We start from the raw sequence: 15,588 nt of genomic DNA, 5'->3' as shown, positions 1-15,588 counted from the left end.
TACACTTAAATCCAAGCTCACAAACCTACAGCATGGTGTTACCATCTAAGAAAAGGCATGTCTCATTATACATGGGTATTTGAGGAAAGGAGAAAGAAAACCAGCATTTCCCTGCAGAGGCTGCTTGGTACCGGCCACCAACCAGGAGCACTAGTCAAAAAAATTGACTTCTCAGGGTTACATTTGTATGTGTGGAGTAAAAGCTGTACAAATGCCCTAAGTCTACTTAGCTCGTGTTCATGACTCGTTGTGCCAGAAGGCAGAAGTGTAGGCTGCTCGACAGCCCAATGTAAAGCAAGTCCTGCCTCTGTGGCAGTGAGATGAGAGTCCACTAAACCTTAGTAGTGTCCAGAAATGGTCCAGTGGTAGAAAAGCTCTGCTTGCTGAAGAGTCTAATTCTGCTCCTATAAACAAAGCACTTTTCTCAGCATTTACTCTTGGCCTTGGCGAACCTAGGTGTTACTATCTCCCTTCAAAGATGGTCCATTCTGATAAGAAATTTTCCGCCTGGCCCTAAAAAAGAGTTAGTAGTTGGCAACTCCATTAGAGAAGGCAGTATCCTTTCACTTCTCTGCCGAGTCCTTTGGAGCTCTGCTCGAGTACCGTGATGCCAGGGTACAGTCCCAAGAAACAGCTATGGAACTACATGTAACTTGTGAAAAAGATGCTGGGGAAGAGTAATCTGAAAGAAGCAAAATATATGATCCTGCTGATAGCTGAATGTAGAACAGTTCCTTCAGTTGGTCAAATCCTCAGCAGAATGAAGTACCTCTTTTGTTTATGAACTAAATTAGCCTTTGTCACTGGGAGACTTTCAAAGACTGCTTCCTTTAGAAATGCAGATGTCAGCAGAAAAGAGCAGCTTTTTTAAAAGGATTGTTGCAGACTGAGAATAGCTGTAGCTGATTAGCAGGAGAAGACCCCAATCCTTTCTGAATGCCTGGGATAGAAAACTAGGAAGTCTAAGGGACTTGTTTGGCACTCCAGCTAGAGGTATTTATAACCAATCATTTAAAACCACAGCATAACCAAAGAACACTTTCTTCTTTTCCCCTCTTCCTTCCCCAAAAGGGATGAATGTGTTTCTGTTCTTGAAATTCTAATTCTGTGAAGTGACAGGTTGAAGAAAGCAGTAGTGAAGGACATGGATGCTCGCAGAGCCTTGTATCTTCAAGTCTGCTTTTCGAACTGCTCTTCAGTGGAGGTTTTGCAAACAGATCCATAATGTACTGCTGATCCTTGCACATTTGGCATAACTAAAGAGGATCAGAGGTAGCCTGTATAAGGCTGCAGAGCAATGCTTACTGTGTTCCAGGGATAATGGAGTCAAGGTCTGTGACTGGGATTTTTTCAGATTGCATGGCCCTCTGACACTAATCTTCTGAGATGCCCAAGTTTAAGAAATTGGAGTTGGCTTGAAACGCCACAAATTCCTGGTTCAAGTTTTTTTTTTCTCCTATGTATCTTTGTAAGAACTTCTGGGATGGCAGAGAGGGCGAAGCTAACCAGTTCTTTCTCAAGCAAGTTGATGAAGGGTTTGTTGGTTTTACCAAATGAAACACTGCTTATTCCTTTCTGTTCTCACGGTCAGTACGAGGCAAACGAAAGGCCTGCTTCCGATGGAGACTAAACAGCAGACGTAGCAAGAGTTGAGAATTTCAGTATAGGAAATGTAAATTGCTAAGTCCAGTTGGAAACGTAGAGGCTATACTCCAGTAGATCCTGTGGAAGTCAGTCCAAACTAGGCATCTATGACGACTCTTTGAGCTGAAGCTTGCAAGTGATGCAGATGGGAGGTTGCAGGGCAGCAAGGAGGCAAAGTGTGCTGGATAGGCGCTGCTGGCTGGCCAGGAGCCAGGCATTGAGTGTTATGCGGCACTAAGCTGGAGCTGTGCCAGGCCTGGTGTTCTGAATGGAGTGAAGAGCGTAGCTGCACTGCCAAAGTCTGTGCTCAAGGGCTTTTGCTTCAGTGGCCAGGCGGTTAGCTGGATGCATCATCAGGCAGATGAACCACGGCAATGAAATATCTACCTGGCTTTAGGCTGCTCAACACAGACTATAACCTGCGGCTAGAGACTGCTAGAGGCAATTAATGCCTAATAAAAATGTTCAGAGTGAACTTTTCAAAGTCCAAAGTCCAAAATAAGAGTAAGATAGCTCATGAGTCTTTGCAGGCGTGCAAGACTCCATTAGTGCAAGAACAGAAAGAGGACAAATCATCATCAAGGCAACCATCAATGAGCTCTGCCTTAAGTTAATAAGGATCACGGAGCTGTGGATGACTAAGGAGAACATTAGGGGCCATAAACTGAGAGGCTGGTACGTACTATACCCAAAACGGCTTGCAAGAAGTTTTATGGGTACCATATGGCAAGGACTAAAAGGACAGAGTACTGCCAAACAGAAAGCTGGAGGGAGAAGGGGAGAAGCTATCCTATTCTTTAAACCGAACATAGGCAGACGTGAGCCAGAATTCCCCAGTGTTAAAGCATTTGTCTTTTGAATCTGAAGTATCTTGTTCCTTTTGATGCAGGTATACTTATCAGGGTGGGGGTTAGGATAAAAAAAAGACAATACAGGATTTTTGGGGACCCGATGTTAAAAGGAGCTGTAAGAAATAGAAAAATTGCTTAAAGGAAAAACTAGAGCAAACTGATTAGCTCCAGATACCCTTAAGAAGGAGCAGTGGTATTTAATGCAGATGGATGAAAACATGGGAGACATCACAGTTCCCCCTCTGTAATAAGAGGGAATTCTTAAATGTGTCTATAACCACTAGGAAAGTGGATGGATCCTCACAGATGCAGAACCAAACCTCTCTGAGCATAAGAGGGGAAGCAGTCAGAGACTGTTGTTGGGCATCTGGAAAAGTTGGGCTCTTCCTGGCTTAATTTCTCAACTCCTACAGCTAGATCTATTCACTCAGACAATTTTACACAGGACTATCAGGAAAGCCGGATTAGTCCGTAAGGGGTGTGGGGGAAGATGCTGTAGTGGTACTGGATAGCCTCCTGAGTTCCCTTCCCACCTGCATTATTTTAGATCTTATGATACTGAAAAGCTGTAAGTTGTAATGTAAAGAGGACCCATATTACTAGTAAATGATCACGTTTCACTTCCTCAACATGAGATTTGTCTTCCGATGAAACAACTGGAAAATGTGATGTTTGAAAGCAGACAAATTACAGAATTATGTCTTAATACTTCTGGCGCTGAGGTGTAGATGCTGGAGCTGACAATTGCTGGAGCGTAATGCCGTATCAAAAGGGAACATATACTTGTGCTGAGTCTACATATCAGCAACGTATACAGCGCCAGCTCTAGCAGCGACAGAAGCAGAGCAGCGCAGACTTCTTGAGCTCTGCTGCTAAGAGGAAAAACTGTCTGTGCTGCTGCCCATTTTTAATTCAGTTAGCCCTATGGCTCCAGGGAAAAAAGCCGTAAGGGCAGAAGGTCACCTCTTGGACAACACAGCCAGCAGCAGGTGAAGATGAGCAGGAAATAGCACGGTACGGAACTGGAAGAACTGTGCGGGAGTACAGCAGAGTCTCCGTAACAGAGCCAAGAGGCACTGAGCCACAGGTCGTGCACACCCACAGGAAGCGTTGTCAGCTGCCCTTCTTCACTTACGTCTTAGAGAATCATGATTGCTATGTTATTATGCACCAATAAGTATATCTTCCAGAAGCATGAGATGATTTGCCCAATTAACTCTAAAACAGCCCCACCCGCAACCCCAAATCACTGTGATCTTTTAACTTCCAAAGCCGTTACAAGCCTAATGAAGAGGAGAACGTGAGATGGTCACCAAGCTGCTTACCACAGTTAACCTTACTAGAAGTGAGGAAGTTTTTACGTTACTCTTGAACTCTTAAATAGATCACAGATACTGACAATCCTGCATGAGCTGCAATACCTTCAATGAAATTTTATATATAGGAGGTTTTTCTTCTGCATTAATGACATATAGAACCGCATTTTTGTTTTAGGCTGATGTCATTTCCACAACTAGAAAGTTAAAACATTTCATTTAGTATCTCCAAAGTTACACTGCTTACGTAGTTTTTTGCTATCTTTCCAACAACAAAAGGTAACTCTCTATCCCGTATGCCAAGTCTTTTATTTGGAAATGGAATGCAGAAAACAATGACTTGAACAGGAAAGCCTCGCTCATTTTAAAGACTTAAAATGTTCTAATTTTATATTCTTTATGACTACTGTATACGTTATTATGAGGTCATTGTCATCAGAAATGCAAGACAGAAGACCAAGAAACTCACAGTATGTAAAGGTGCAAGAGTGATTTTTCAACAGCTACATACAAAAATGAGTGATGAAACATTAGAAATACCCAAACATGGTATTCTGGACTTTCAGAAGCTACTCTAGAAGAACCAATAACTTGATCGTTTTGAAATGGCACAGAAGGGGAATCTGCTATATGCATTATTTATATCCGAAAAATTTTCACACACTTACATTTAACTATTATTATGAAATCGGAGTCCCAAATTAGTTTGCCTAATGGCAAAGAGGTCCTTCCAAACAAATCCGAAAGGGGTACAAGATGACTCCTTTCCATTGCCAGTAGCATGTAAGGAGGAATTCAGTATGAGAAAGACTATAGTTGGTGACAAAAGAAGTTAGGCACATTTCTGTATCTTTTTGAGACCCAAGTATTTATACATTCAGACTTCTGCCGTATCAGAACTGGATAAAATCCACTTCATAAGGTAGTTACAGACTATAGGAATAGATCTGTGTTCTTCAAGGTTATTGAATTAATATTTTCAATTCAATTAATCAATGACAAATTGAAGTTAAACAGCCTTGCACAAACAGCATGCAATTTAATAAAGAAACTTAAGAATCATTAGGGTTAATTTGTAAACTTACTGACCAAAGCAAAACTAGAATTGGAAACTAGAATTCTGCCTTTTAGATTTTTTTTAATTGCATTTTATTTGCTGCTGAAAGGAATGCACACTCTATTTCACTTACTAAGAAACTTGCTTTTAAAAATCTAGAACCACAATTTCTAGATACAGCTGTGAAGCTTTAATTTTGGTGTAATAATTCAACCTGATTATTTTTACTAATTTGAAAGCAACAGATCAAAATACTCCCCTCATGAACTGTTTCCATGGAATATGGATTTTAAATTCTGAAAGGAAGATGCCTGTTCTTCACCAGGCTGTTTTCTCTGTATCCAGGTAGTTTGTTGAACCTGTATTGTATTTGAGCAAAATCATTCCACTTGAATGATGTGTGTTTCATCTTAAATAGGACGGGGCAGGGAGGGAGGGAAGGGGGAAAGACCAAGGAATTATTCCCTTTGAGACATGAGAGAACTGGCCTAGTAGGTCACTGGGGTACCACATGATGAAGAATTTAAGATGTAAGAGACTTTCCTAGCACATAACAATGATTTGCATTATATGAATACCTGCTATGCCAAGAAATCAGAAGGTTTGTCAACAATGCAGAAGGATTTATATAAACTTGGATACATATTGAAAGAAATCATGTTACAGTTTCTTCACATCTTCATTCAGTTTAAGACAACTGAAACCCTTCGCCATGTTGTCAGCTAAGAACGTGGCAAAATTTGAATTTTAACAACCCCATCTCTCTCATCCTGTATTTCCAACAATATTTTTTTTAAGCTATGAACTTAAATGCCCACATACAACTTACAACTTTAATCATGATTTCTAGAATTTCCATTATATCCATTATCAAATGAGAATGACTTGTAATTAGCATATAATCCACTATTATACAGTTTATTTTTGACAGCCTCCAGTTTGGCAATAATGCTCGATTCTGCTGTAACACACTGGCTTGTTTTTTCACTTTTCACAGCCTAGTGGCACGGTCACCACACTTCCGGTTAGTGAGTTGTCCTAAAAACCATAGATTTGGATATTAATTACAATGGTCGGGACACTCAGGTTTTCACCAAAGAGAAGTTTAAATGCAGGAAGTTTATTTAACGACATCTGGCAGACTGTGGACCTTGTGAGGACAAAAGAGGATCTTGAAATAGGAGGGTATCAAAACTAGATTTTGACAATATAGAAGATGTATTGTCCATGTAGTTCTGTCATAAGCTTTAAAAATACTCTCATTAAATAAGTTTTTCCTTCCTTAAGACCAGATAATACATGAAGCCAGTAAGAGTCCAGGGGTCAGAATCTTCTTCAATTCTTAGTTATTCTCTATGAGCTTTTTTTTTTGGCTTTTCTTCGTAAGATTCTCCATACTCATTCACTCTGCTCTTATCCACAGGATAAAGCCTGGAAGAAAAAACAAATGATTAGTTACAATACTGTCTGCTACCTGGAGGAATTAAGCAGTTCTGTGCTACTTAATTTTAAAAGTGAATTTCTTTCTCATCATATCCTCTATTCCCAGTTGTGGCAAAAAATACAACAGTTTTAAAAGATTAGCTACAGATACATCAGCTTCTTCACGTTGAGACTTAACCAGTTGTCTCTAACAGGGCCTCTTAAGAGATGTATTAGCTCCCCTAAAGCTTGGCTGGAGTATTTCTTGAGCAATCCAGGATACCTCTCCAACTTGAAACCAGTGTCTAGCCCCTATCAGAAGTTGTTGAGCTCTTACCTTGGAAGGGGCCCTATTTTACTACACTTATGTGCGATTATATAAACCTAAAACTGAAGTTCACATTTAGTATTAAGGATTAGACGTACACATCCATATATTCGGGTATAACGTGAACTAGGCTTAAAATTCTTGTTTGCTCCACATCTAAATATTTATTCTTGGGAACAAGAATACACTTTCTGTAGCTTCACTTATGAACAATATTTCAGTGATTACTGCATATAGCCTTCTTCCCCATCAGATTTTAGTTACTTAAAAGAATCTGAAACTTGCCAGATACCCAACCTGCAAGAGAACCTGATAACTTGTGTTTGGAAACTAGATAAAGAGGAAAGCAGAGCAGGGCAACCCCTCATCGGAAAACATCCTTTGTTAGTGCCTTGCAGGCCACTTGGAAAGCATGCCTCAGATACTGAGCATATGTAGGCATGTAGCCCCTCAGCAAGGGTTAGAAGCCCAGAACTCCTAAGAGTGTTTGTGAATACAAGCTGTAGAATTGCTCTCCTTCACCTTACTTCAGGTATTCATGTTTCAGGTTCGGGTTTTTTTGTAACTTGCAAATGTGAAAGTATCTGCTGAAAAGGAGGACTGCTGTTTTGGGGAGGGAGAAGGGGTAATTGACAAAAATTCCGAGAGTGCTGTGAGAAGAGGAATTTCTTGACTACTCTCTTAGCATGCTAAAAAGGGTCCAGGAATACTGTCGGTTATGGGAAAGTGCTTTTGCTCCTCTTATTTGTACTGAGACGTCCTTTTCAGGATCCCCTGCTCAACATTCCCTTCACTAGGCATATGCACAACTACCATTATCCAGACCATACCATATATTACTATGGTATAAAAATTCTGCTTGAAGTCTATCCCGAACTTTTTCATAGTTCTTTATAGCAATAAGACTGCAACCATCTACAGCGTTGTAAAAATTCTGATGAATATAAAAAAAAGCCATACCATCTTTGGTAAAGATAGACCAGGAACACGACATCATCTCTAAAGCACGCCAGCCTATGAGACGTTGGCATAGTGATGATAAAAGCAAATATATCATCAATAAAGGTGTTGAATGCCTACAAATAAAAGTATACTTCAGTTGGCTGTGAAGAAAGGAAGTCATCTGTCATACAAAGACACAGGAAACAGGCTTTCTAGAACTGTATTTTTCAGTAGGAACACAGACTACTTCCATATTTATAACAATACTTCAGGGTTATGCTGAAAAACTAATTAATGCAAACTTTAAAGTGCTTGCTTTTAATGAAGACCATGCTGTCTACTCCAGACCACACAATTATAGTTACAAGTAAAAAGGAAGTAGGACTACTTCAGGTAAGTGAGAGTATTGTCATGCGAGAGGAAAAACATGGATTCACCTTCAGTGAAATCTTTAAAAGAAACTGGCAAAAAACTTTTATTCATCCATTACTCTAATTATTTAAGATTTACAAAATGTCAGTTCACTTTAATTTTCTGTGGGAATTTGAAATTTGTGTAAAAACTTGTTAATTTACTGCTCTTAAGAACATCAACTTGACAGCCTTGGAGAGATTTTAAAATATTTTCAGTGCTCTCCTGGAAGTAATCATCCATTCCTTATCTGAGACGTAATTTTCTACACCATTTCCACTCAACTAGGCATACTATAGGTTCTGTTTCTGAAGCAATAATGAAATATTTTCTCACGACTTCTTCCCGAGTAAGAAAGTTTAAATTCCCAGACATCTGCTGGGAAAGCAACGCAAACAGGCTCCAGGCATGCAAAGACAACAATATTTTGTCAGTGAAGGTAACGAAAGTAAAGGGCAGCTCCTCTGGATCTGGCTCTAGCCTACAAGGGGGACTAGAAATCAACTTTTACAGTGCACCAGCTCTAGTACTCTTCATATGGTGCAATAAACTGTTTTGACTCACTAAAAACAGCAGGAAACAAATCCAGCAAAGAATATTCACTGCTGGGTTAACAAACTGAGTCACTAACATGGCTTCTCCTTTCAATATTAGCAAGCTGTACACTAATCCATACCGTAAGAAGGGGGAAAATAATATATTCTCTAAGCAGAGAAGGACTCACTCTTCAAAATGAAGCAATATTTATATGATGGAACAAAGCATCAGCAGAAGATGGGGGTGTTGGACAGGAGAGAGTTCTGCTTAGTTACAACAGGAAAGCTCTTTCTGGCAAGTCAAAACAAATCCATCAATCTAAGGTGATCAAAGAATACAGACTGCACTTCTCAAGCCTGTGCAAAGGTTCCTCATGGAACAAAAAAAACTTGGCAAGTTGGGAAAGGCAGCCTTTCCAAGCCAACACCCAAGTGAGTGATCCTACAATGGTGAAAGAAGGAAAAAGCTAAATGCTCCATCCTTCAGACACTTAGGCAGTCCTCGTAAGCCACTGAAACTGAATGCATCAAAGCAGCCCATCTAACAGTAGTCTAGCTAGTTTTCTTTTGGGATTACCTCATTTGAAGGTACTCCTCATAAAAGAATAAAGAGCATAAAAGTAAAGACTACAGAAACCAGAAAGTTAGACTGATCTTCATTTTTGCCAAGGTCTTCCAAAACAGGGAAGAGTTCAAATTAAGGAAAAAAAACAAAGCTCTTTAAACCAACAATCACAGACGAGACCTCAGACTATTCTTTCCACTCTTCAGACTGCAGAAGAGAGCAAGCAACTTTAAATATCCGCTAGGAAAAAGTAAATTACCCCCTCCAAAGACCAGTAAGTTAAACATAATTGAAAACATCATATACTGCTTTCTACATACACACAAGCCTTTGTTGCGGGTAGCCTCTGGCATCTTAACAGGAACCATAAATGCTCTGTAAGAAAAGGCTATTCAGCAAGAGAATTCTACTGCTTTAAAGGTTACTTGCTTGAATACTGTCCCTTTGTTGTCTACTTAACTGCTGATGTCTCTGCTCAGTTATTGTATTTTGTTGCTGAAGTAAAATTGTGAAATTACTTCACTAATATACCTTTTACTCCTCTCCATTAAGAAACATGCTGATTTGCCTAGTATATGTCTGAAACACTAGATGCTTATTTTTATTTTTTGACTGTATTTCTATATCAAACACTGTTTAGTTGCTATTCTGCTATCAGCGATATTTCAATCTGTTTTCCTAGATGCTCCACGATTCCTTAAAAATATTAAGGCAGCAGAAAGTTGGGCTATTGCTGTCGGCTCACAGAAATGGGAAAGCTATGAAAGGCACTTCAAATTTTAAGATTTTAGTTCTTTTGTCCCAGATCATCTGTTCAGAATTGGACACCATGTCTTGAGCAGTTTTTAACACTGTTTCTTTTAAAGTATTCACGTTCTGGAGAACTGTAATACATCAGCACAAAGGAAGAATAAATGAAAGCATATATGAGTGGAAGCAGAAGAAAACGTGGCACATGTTGATGGCATCAAGATCTTGATGATCCCAGCACATCCATTTAGTGTTTCTCAGGACACAATGATCAGGAAAACAAATGACAGTACACAAATCCTAATGACTCGCAGAGCTGGGAAAGGATGGAGTCAAAATACTATCAGCTCTTTAGGGGTACAAGAACAAAACTAGCATGTAGCTGTCATTTGAGCAAGAACGTAGGAGACATAGGAACTTAACAGTGGGTGTCCCTTGTCCTCCATATCGGTGCAAGGAATCCTGACCGGGATACTCAGGTACATCCATCTTGGTGCCTGAATACTACACAAACCACTCGGACACACACATGGGTGCTTGTGGGTATGCAGGTGTCAAAGAGTTAGTAAGTTTGCTTTGTTTTGAAATAAACTCACCTTCCCTTCCTCCAAGGTCTGGTGTTAGGCTTTGCTACAGCATTGCATTGTTTCCTACAAGGGCAGTCTAGGCAGCACAGTGCAGCCTCTTTTCCACTGTGTAACAACCCACCACACATTTGTCACTACACTGCCCAGAAGCTCAGAATTACCACCCCAGGACAGAACAGTGTGTACATTACTTCAGTCTCTGGTAGCTCCTGGAACCTGCCAAAATAAGGTCTCTTAGTGGTCCTATCTGTTTCCTGAGAACTATCCTTTGTTAATATAATCTCTCTCTTCCTAAAGCAATGTATTAAATTGAGACCGATTAGTTTATTTGCAGGACCAACACTTGCACCCATGCAAGACAATCGCGCTCTACAACTACCTGAAAGGAGGTTGTAGCGAGGTGGGTGTCGGTCTCTTCTCCCAAGTAACAAGCAATAGGACGAGAGGAAATGGCCTCAAGTTGCGCCAGGGGAGGTTTAGATTGGACATGAGGAAAAATTTCTTTACTGAAAGAGTGGTTAAACATTGGAACAGGCTGCCCAGGGAAGTGGTTGAGTCCCCATCCCTGGAGGTATTTAAAAGACGTGTAGATGAGGCGCTTAGGGACATGGTTTAGTGGGCATGGTGGTGTTGGGTCGATGGTTGGACTCGATGATCTTAGAGGTCTTTTCCAACCTTAATGATTCTATGATTCTAAGACAGCTGACAGTAAAAAAACCCAATATTATAATCAAAACTAGGATGCAGGTGTTCTCATTATATGGAAGTCATAAAATACGGAAATCAATTTTTTTTTTTTAAAGACATTTGCAAACAAATTTGGTTTTACTGTCAGTTTAGTTCATAAAACAAACAAGCAAAGCACTGTCAGCCTTAAGCTACACAATACTAAGCTGTTTCTCACAGAAAGTTATTTCCAAAATGACTGCACCAATCTTTAAATTAGAGCTTTACTTACTTTGTATGTGAAAGCCTTCCACGGTAAGTGTGCAACAGATTTCATCTAGGATTAAAAATATCAATTTTTAATAAGTTCTGGAAGAAGAGACTAAAAAAGTAGTCTTTTATCACTTTTCAATCTTACCTTGTAGTTTACAAACAGCTGGGGCAGCATAAACAGGAATCCAAAAGCATACACTCCTGAAGATAAAAGATGGAAAACTTACAGACAAATGCACAATAGAAGTACACCATACAACTATACTTTCACAATTGGAGATTTACACTCATTTTCCTAAAGAGAGAAGATGCATCTAATCCTTTTGTTTCACTTTGGGTTGATTCTTCTCCCTTTCTCAATCACTGTGATAATTTTGGAACCTAAAGTCAAGTTATTCCTCTATATTGCACTTATCCAGCTGATAGCAGTTAATTTTCTACTTTTGAGTCTTGGCCCCCATTTGAAAAAATATAAATAGAAAAAAAACCACAAGAAGGGACTCACCATTGACAAAGCTGTTAATCAACCAGGAGTACCAGCTACAAACAAAGAAGACAGTCCAGTTATTTTTTGACCTCAGCCAAAAATATATACCGGTAAAATACATCCTCTACGTGACTGTATGCTGACTACCCCAAGAACTGGCTATGTTGTGAATTACTTTACACAAGAACTAAATACCTTGCATCTACCTTTGAGGTTGGAAGGGCTCCAGAGAAGGTGCTAACAGTTTAAGCAAAGGATGTTTATCAGTGCATCCAACAAGTTTGGAGAGCTTTATCAACTGCTTTTATACTTTTTCAGAATGTTCTAAGACTTCTGCAGCCAAAATGACATCACATATTACTGCGCACTGAACCCTGACTGCATTAAGGCTTGCAAAGGTAACACTGTATTCTAAATACTAGAGACACTTAATATGGCACTGTAAGGACTTACCAAATTTCAAACAACAAATACCATTCAGTGCAAACCACTATAGTAGGCACTTAAAAAAAAAAGGTAAGTACAAGGAATCTACATTTTTCCCTCCTTACATCTAAAAACCCCTCCCAGATGTTCAATGGAGCACAATCTTAGCTACGTAACAGTAGTGTTACAGATAGTGGTCAAATCCCACACTTCTGCTTGCGATAGTAAGAACAGCTAGTAATTGTGATGCTCAGGTTACATCATTTAAAACTAAATTTGCAAGGCTGTGTTAGTGACTTGTTAATAGCAACATTACAGCTGTAGCAGCATTTCACTAATCCACAAGCATCTAAAAAATGCATCAGTAAATGCCTGCAAGATTAAAGGATAATCCACTGTTAAGATTATTTGTAAGGAAATGTGATGGAACAAGTAGATTTAACAATGATAAAAATTCTCTGATATCAATTGTTTTCACTTTCTTAAGCTACAGCTCATAGAACACCTGGCATATAATATTTTGCAGTACTGAATGAATTTAAGAATTTTGTGAGAAAAGCAGAATTTTTAAATGCTGCATATTTGTTAGCTCCTTACTAAGACAAGAACCTTTTCAAAAACATTATTTTTCTAATAGCCCAGAAATTGCCCCAGTTTCTAGTACAAGTGCTACGGTCCATGTATGCAGCAACAGTAGCTCTTTCTGATGTTATTTTAAGCTACTGCTTGCTCTCCCTCCCAACCCTTCGGGGCCTAAAAACTATTAAAAATATGTTTACACAGCCATCACCACGCTCGCATTTGCAGATTTTTTTCTACAACGCAGTCTCATGGCTGCATACTTGCTTGCATCTCTCCAATACAAAATGAACTAGCTTTATTATTTTGAGTGAAAGCAGACAGGAGTTTCACCTTCTCATGAAATATTGAGTCTTCAGCTCTTGCTGTAGTATTGGTATGCTGCTGTAAGCCTGTGGCTCTAAAGGAATACAGTCCTTTCTTAAAAACGCTCTTGCTTACTTGCCATCCTAGCTATCATATTTGGCAACAGAGGAACCTCTTGGTCAGAGCAAATAATTTTGGGACAGTTTTTGCTTCTCTCTGTTATTGGACAGGTTTAACCACTGAATTCCTCTCATCTCTCCTGTCACCTTATCAGTTCTCTAAACATCAGTGACAGCTTTCTTCCTCCTCTTTTGATTCACAGCTTGCTTATATATGTAAGCTATTGAATTCTATACTACAGTAATATCAGGTTACTTGCTAAATACAACAGCCTGTAGCTTACAGGATGTTAAAAAAACAGCTAGACTTTTCATCTTTCGATCATAGAGAACAAGGAAGTTTCTGGTTCCTAGCTTATGAATCAAGCAAGATAAAGTAACTGATTTCCATAACCTGTCATCTCCAATTAATTAATACGGGGAAAAATGGGGAATGTTCCAATTCCATATAAGATCATTTATAGATTTACAGTACCTTTTGTATTTGACATTCAGCAAGGAGTAACCTGCACCTCCAATACACAGTGGATAGAGCAAATATGACAAGTATTTCATAGCCTAATAGACAATAAAAATAGTTAGCTTACATTTTACATACAGCAGACTTGTCATGGCATTAACTAGAAGACAGCCACATAATTTTTTTCCTAAAAATCTTTTCCTATTTCCAAATATCTACTATTATTTCCAGTATGCTTCCAATTCTATAAAAGGTGGTGAAAATTCCAATGCTCATTTCAGACCACCAAGGACCTTAGAGCATAAGCAACAAGAGGCAGCATGAAGATCAGAGTCTAAGAGTAGCTCTCTGCTTAACTTCCTGATTTCTTCAACTCCTTTCAGAAATCAGGAAGCACACGAACATTCCTCCAGTATAAATAAGTACAAACATGAATTTTCAAATTTGTGAATGAAGACCCTTTAAGATATTTCTCTTCAGATAAGTCACTTGCAATTCTGCTTCTCAATGTTTCAACCAGATTCAGCTAACAAACAAGTCTTTCACTGTTTCTCTTCATAAATTATTAGAATGAATCTTCATTATCTGATCATCCACATAATGATGATCCACTTGACAAGTATGAGAAAATGGAAAATGCACTTGTAGCAATAAAGAGTGAAACAAGTCAATCAGCAGGCCACATATATAGACTTTATAGATCAGAAGTCACAGGATTCCCTCTTACCTGGGTATCATACTCCTCAGTTTTCTTTTCAGAGTCGTTGTATGTACCAAACTGCAATACATATAAAATGTATAATCAAGTCAGAACTGGGGGAAAAAGCACTTGCTGTCTGTGCTGGTTTTGGCTGGGGTAGAGTTAATTTTCTTCATAGAAGCCAGTATGGGGCTGTGTTTTGGATTTGTGCTGGAAACAGTGTTGATAACACAGGGATGTTTTCGTTACTGCTGAGCAGTGCTTGCACAGAGTCAAGGCCTTTTCTGCTTCTCACCCCACCCCACCAGCGAGTAGGCTGGGGGGGCACAAGAAGTTGGGAGGGGACACAGCCGGGACAGCTGACCCCAACTGACCAAAGGGATGTTCCACACCATAGGACATCATGCTCAGCATATAAAAGCTGGAGGAAGAAGAAGGAAGGGGGGGACATTTGGAGTGATGGCGTTTGTCTTCCCAAGTCACAGTTACGCGTGATGGAGCCCTGCTTTCCTGGAGATGGCTGAACACCTGCCTGCCCATGGGAAGGAGTGAATGAATTCCTTCGTTTGCTTTGCTTGCGTGCGTGGCTTTTGCTTTACCTATTAAACTGCCTTTATCTCCACCCACGAGTTTTCTCACTTTTACCCTTCTGATTCTCTCCCCCATCCCACCAAGGGGGAGTGAGTGAGCGGCTGCGTGGTGCTTAGTTGCCAGCTGGGGTTAAACCACGACACTGTCCAACTCCCTAAACAGAGATTTAAACTGCAAACTAAACTGCTTAGACATTAAGCTAGGTAACAGTTCAAAGTTCTTATAAGCTTCTATACAAGAGCCATATAAATGTCCTGTGCAGCCTGCCAAATACAGGGTAGGCAAAAAGTTTAATTTTTCGCTTCGTATTTTACACCAAACATCCAGGACTTCTTTGCTTAGGAAAATGCTGTTGAGACAGCAGAGTTCACAAAGCAGAAGTAAAGTCAAGCGGCTACAGGAAGCCATTATTAAAAACCATAACCGTTTTCACGCATGAAGAGGTCAGTTATGGATTATCTCCACATCTCCAGAAATTGTGACTGCTTAAACACAGTTCCTTGAATATTTACAAAGGAACAGCCAGAGCTACGAGCCACTCAGGATGCATAGACTTCAAGCAGCACAGAACC

The 15,588-nt window shown here is 39.6% G+C and overlaps 1 protein-coding gene across 1 annotated transcript in view; it reads right to left on the bottom strand.

The window, feature by feature from the left end:
* Window positions 1-4,101: 4,101 nt before the first annotated feature.
* The window catches only part of CLPTM1L (CLPTM1 like), a 32,621-nt gene continuing 21,134 nt past the window's right edge, over window positions 4,102-15,588 (bottom strand). Inside the window, exons 11-17 of the mRNA XM_076330199.1 lie at window positions 14,453-14,503; window positions 13,741-13,823; window positions 11,854-11,888; window positions 11,494-11,549; window positions 11,368-11,412; window positions 7,579-7,694; window positions 4,102-6,299 (exon numbers count right to left, since the gene is read on the bottom strand). Of these exons, the coding sequence (XP_076186314.1) occupies window positions 6,215-6,299; window positions 7,579-7,694; window positions 11,368-11,412; window positions 11,494-11,549; window positions 11,854-11,888; window positions 13,741-13,823; window positions 14,453-14,503 (471 nt within the window). The 3' untranslated portion in view covers window positions 4,102-6,214. The remainder of the gene's footprint in view (window positions 6,300-7,578; window positions 7,695-11,367; window positions 11,413-11,493; window positions 11,550-11,853; window positions 11,889-13,740; window positions 13,824-14,452; window positions 14,504-15,588) is intronic.

This window comes from Aptenodytes patagonicus, chromosome 2, assembly GCF_965638725.1.
Source record: "Aptenodytes patagonicus chromosome 2, bAptPat1.pri.cur, whole genome shotgun sequence".
Classification (NCBI taxonomy): domain Eukaryota; kingdom Metazoa; phylum Chordata; class Aves; order Sphenisciformes; family Spheniscidae; genus Aptenodytes; species Aptenodytes patagonicus.
The sequence above is the reverse complement of the archived record's forward strand: the minus strand, read 5'-3'. Positions and strand labels throughout refer to the sequence as shown.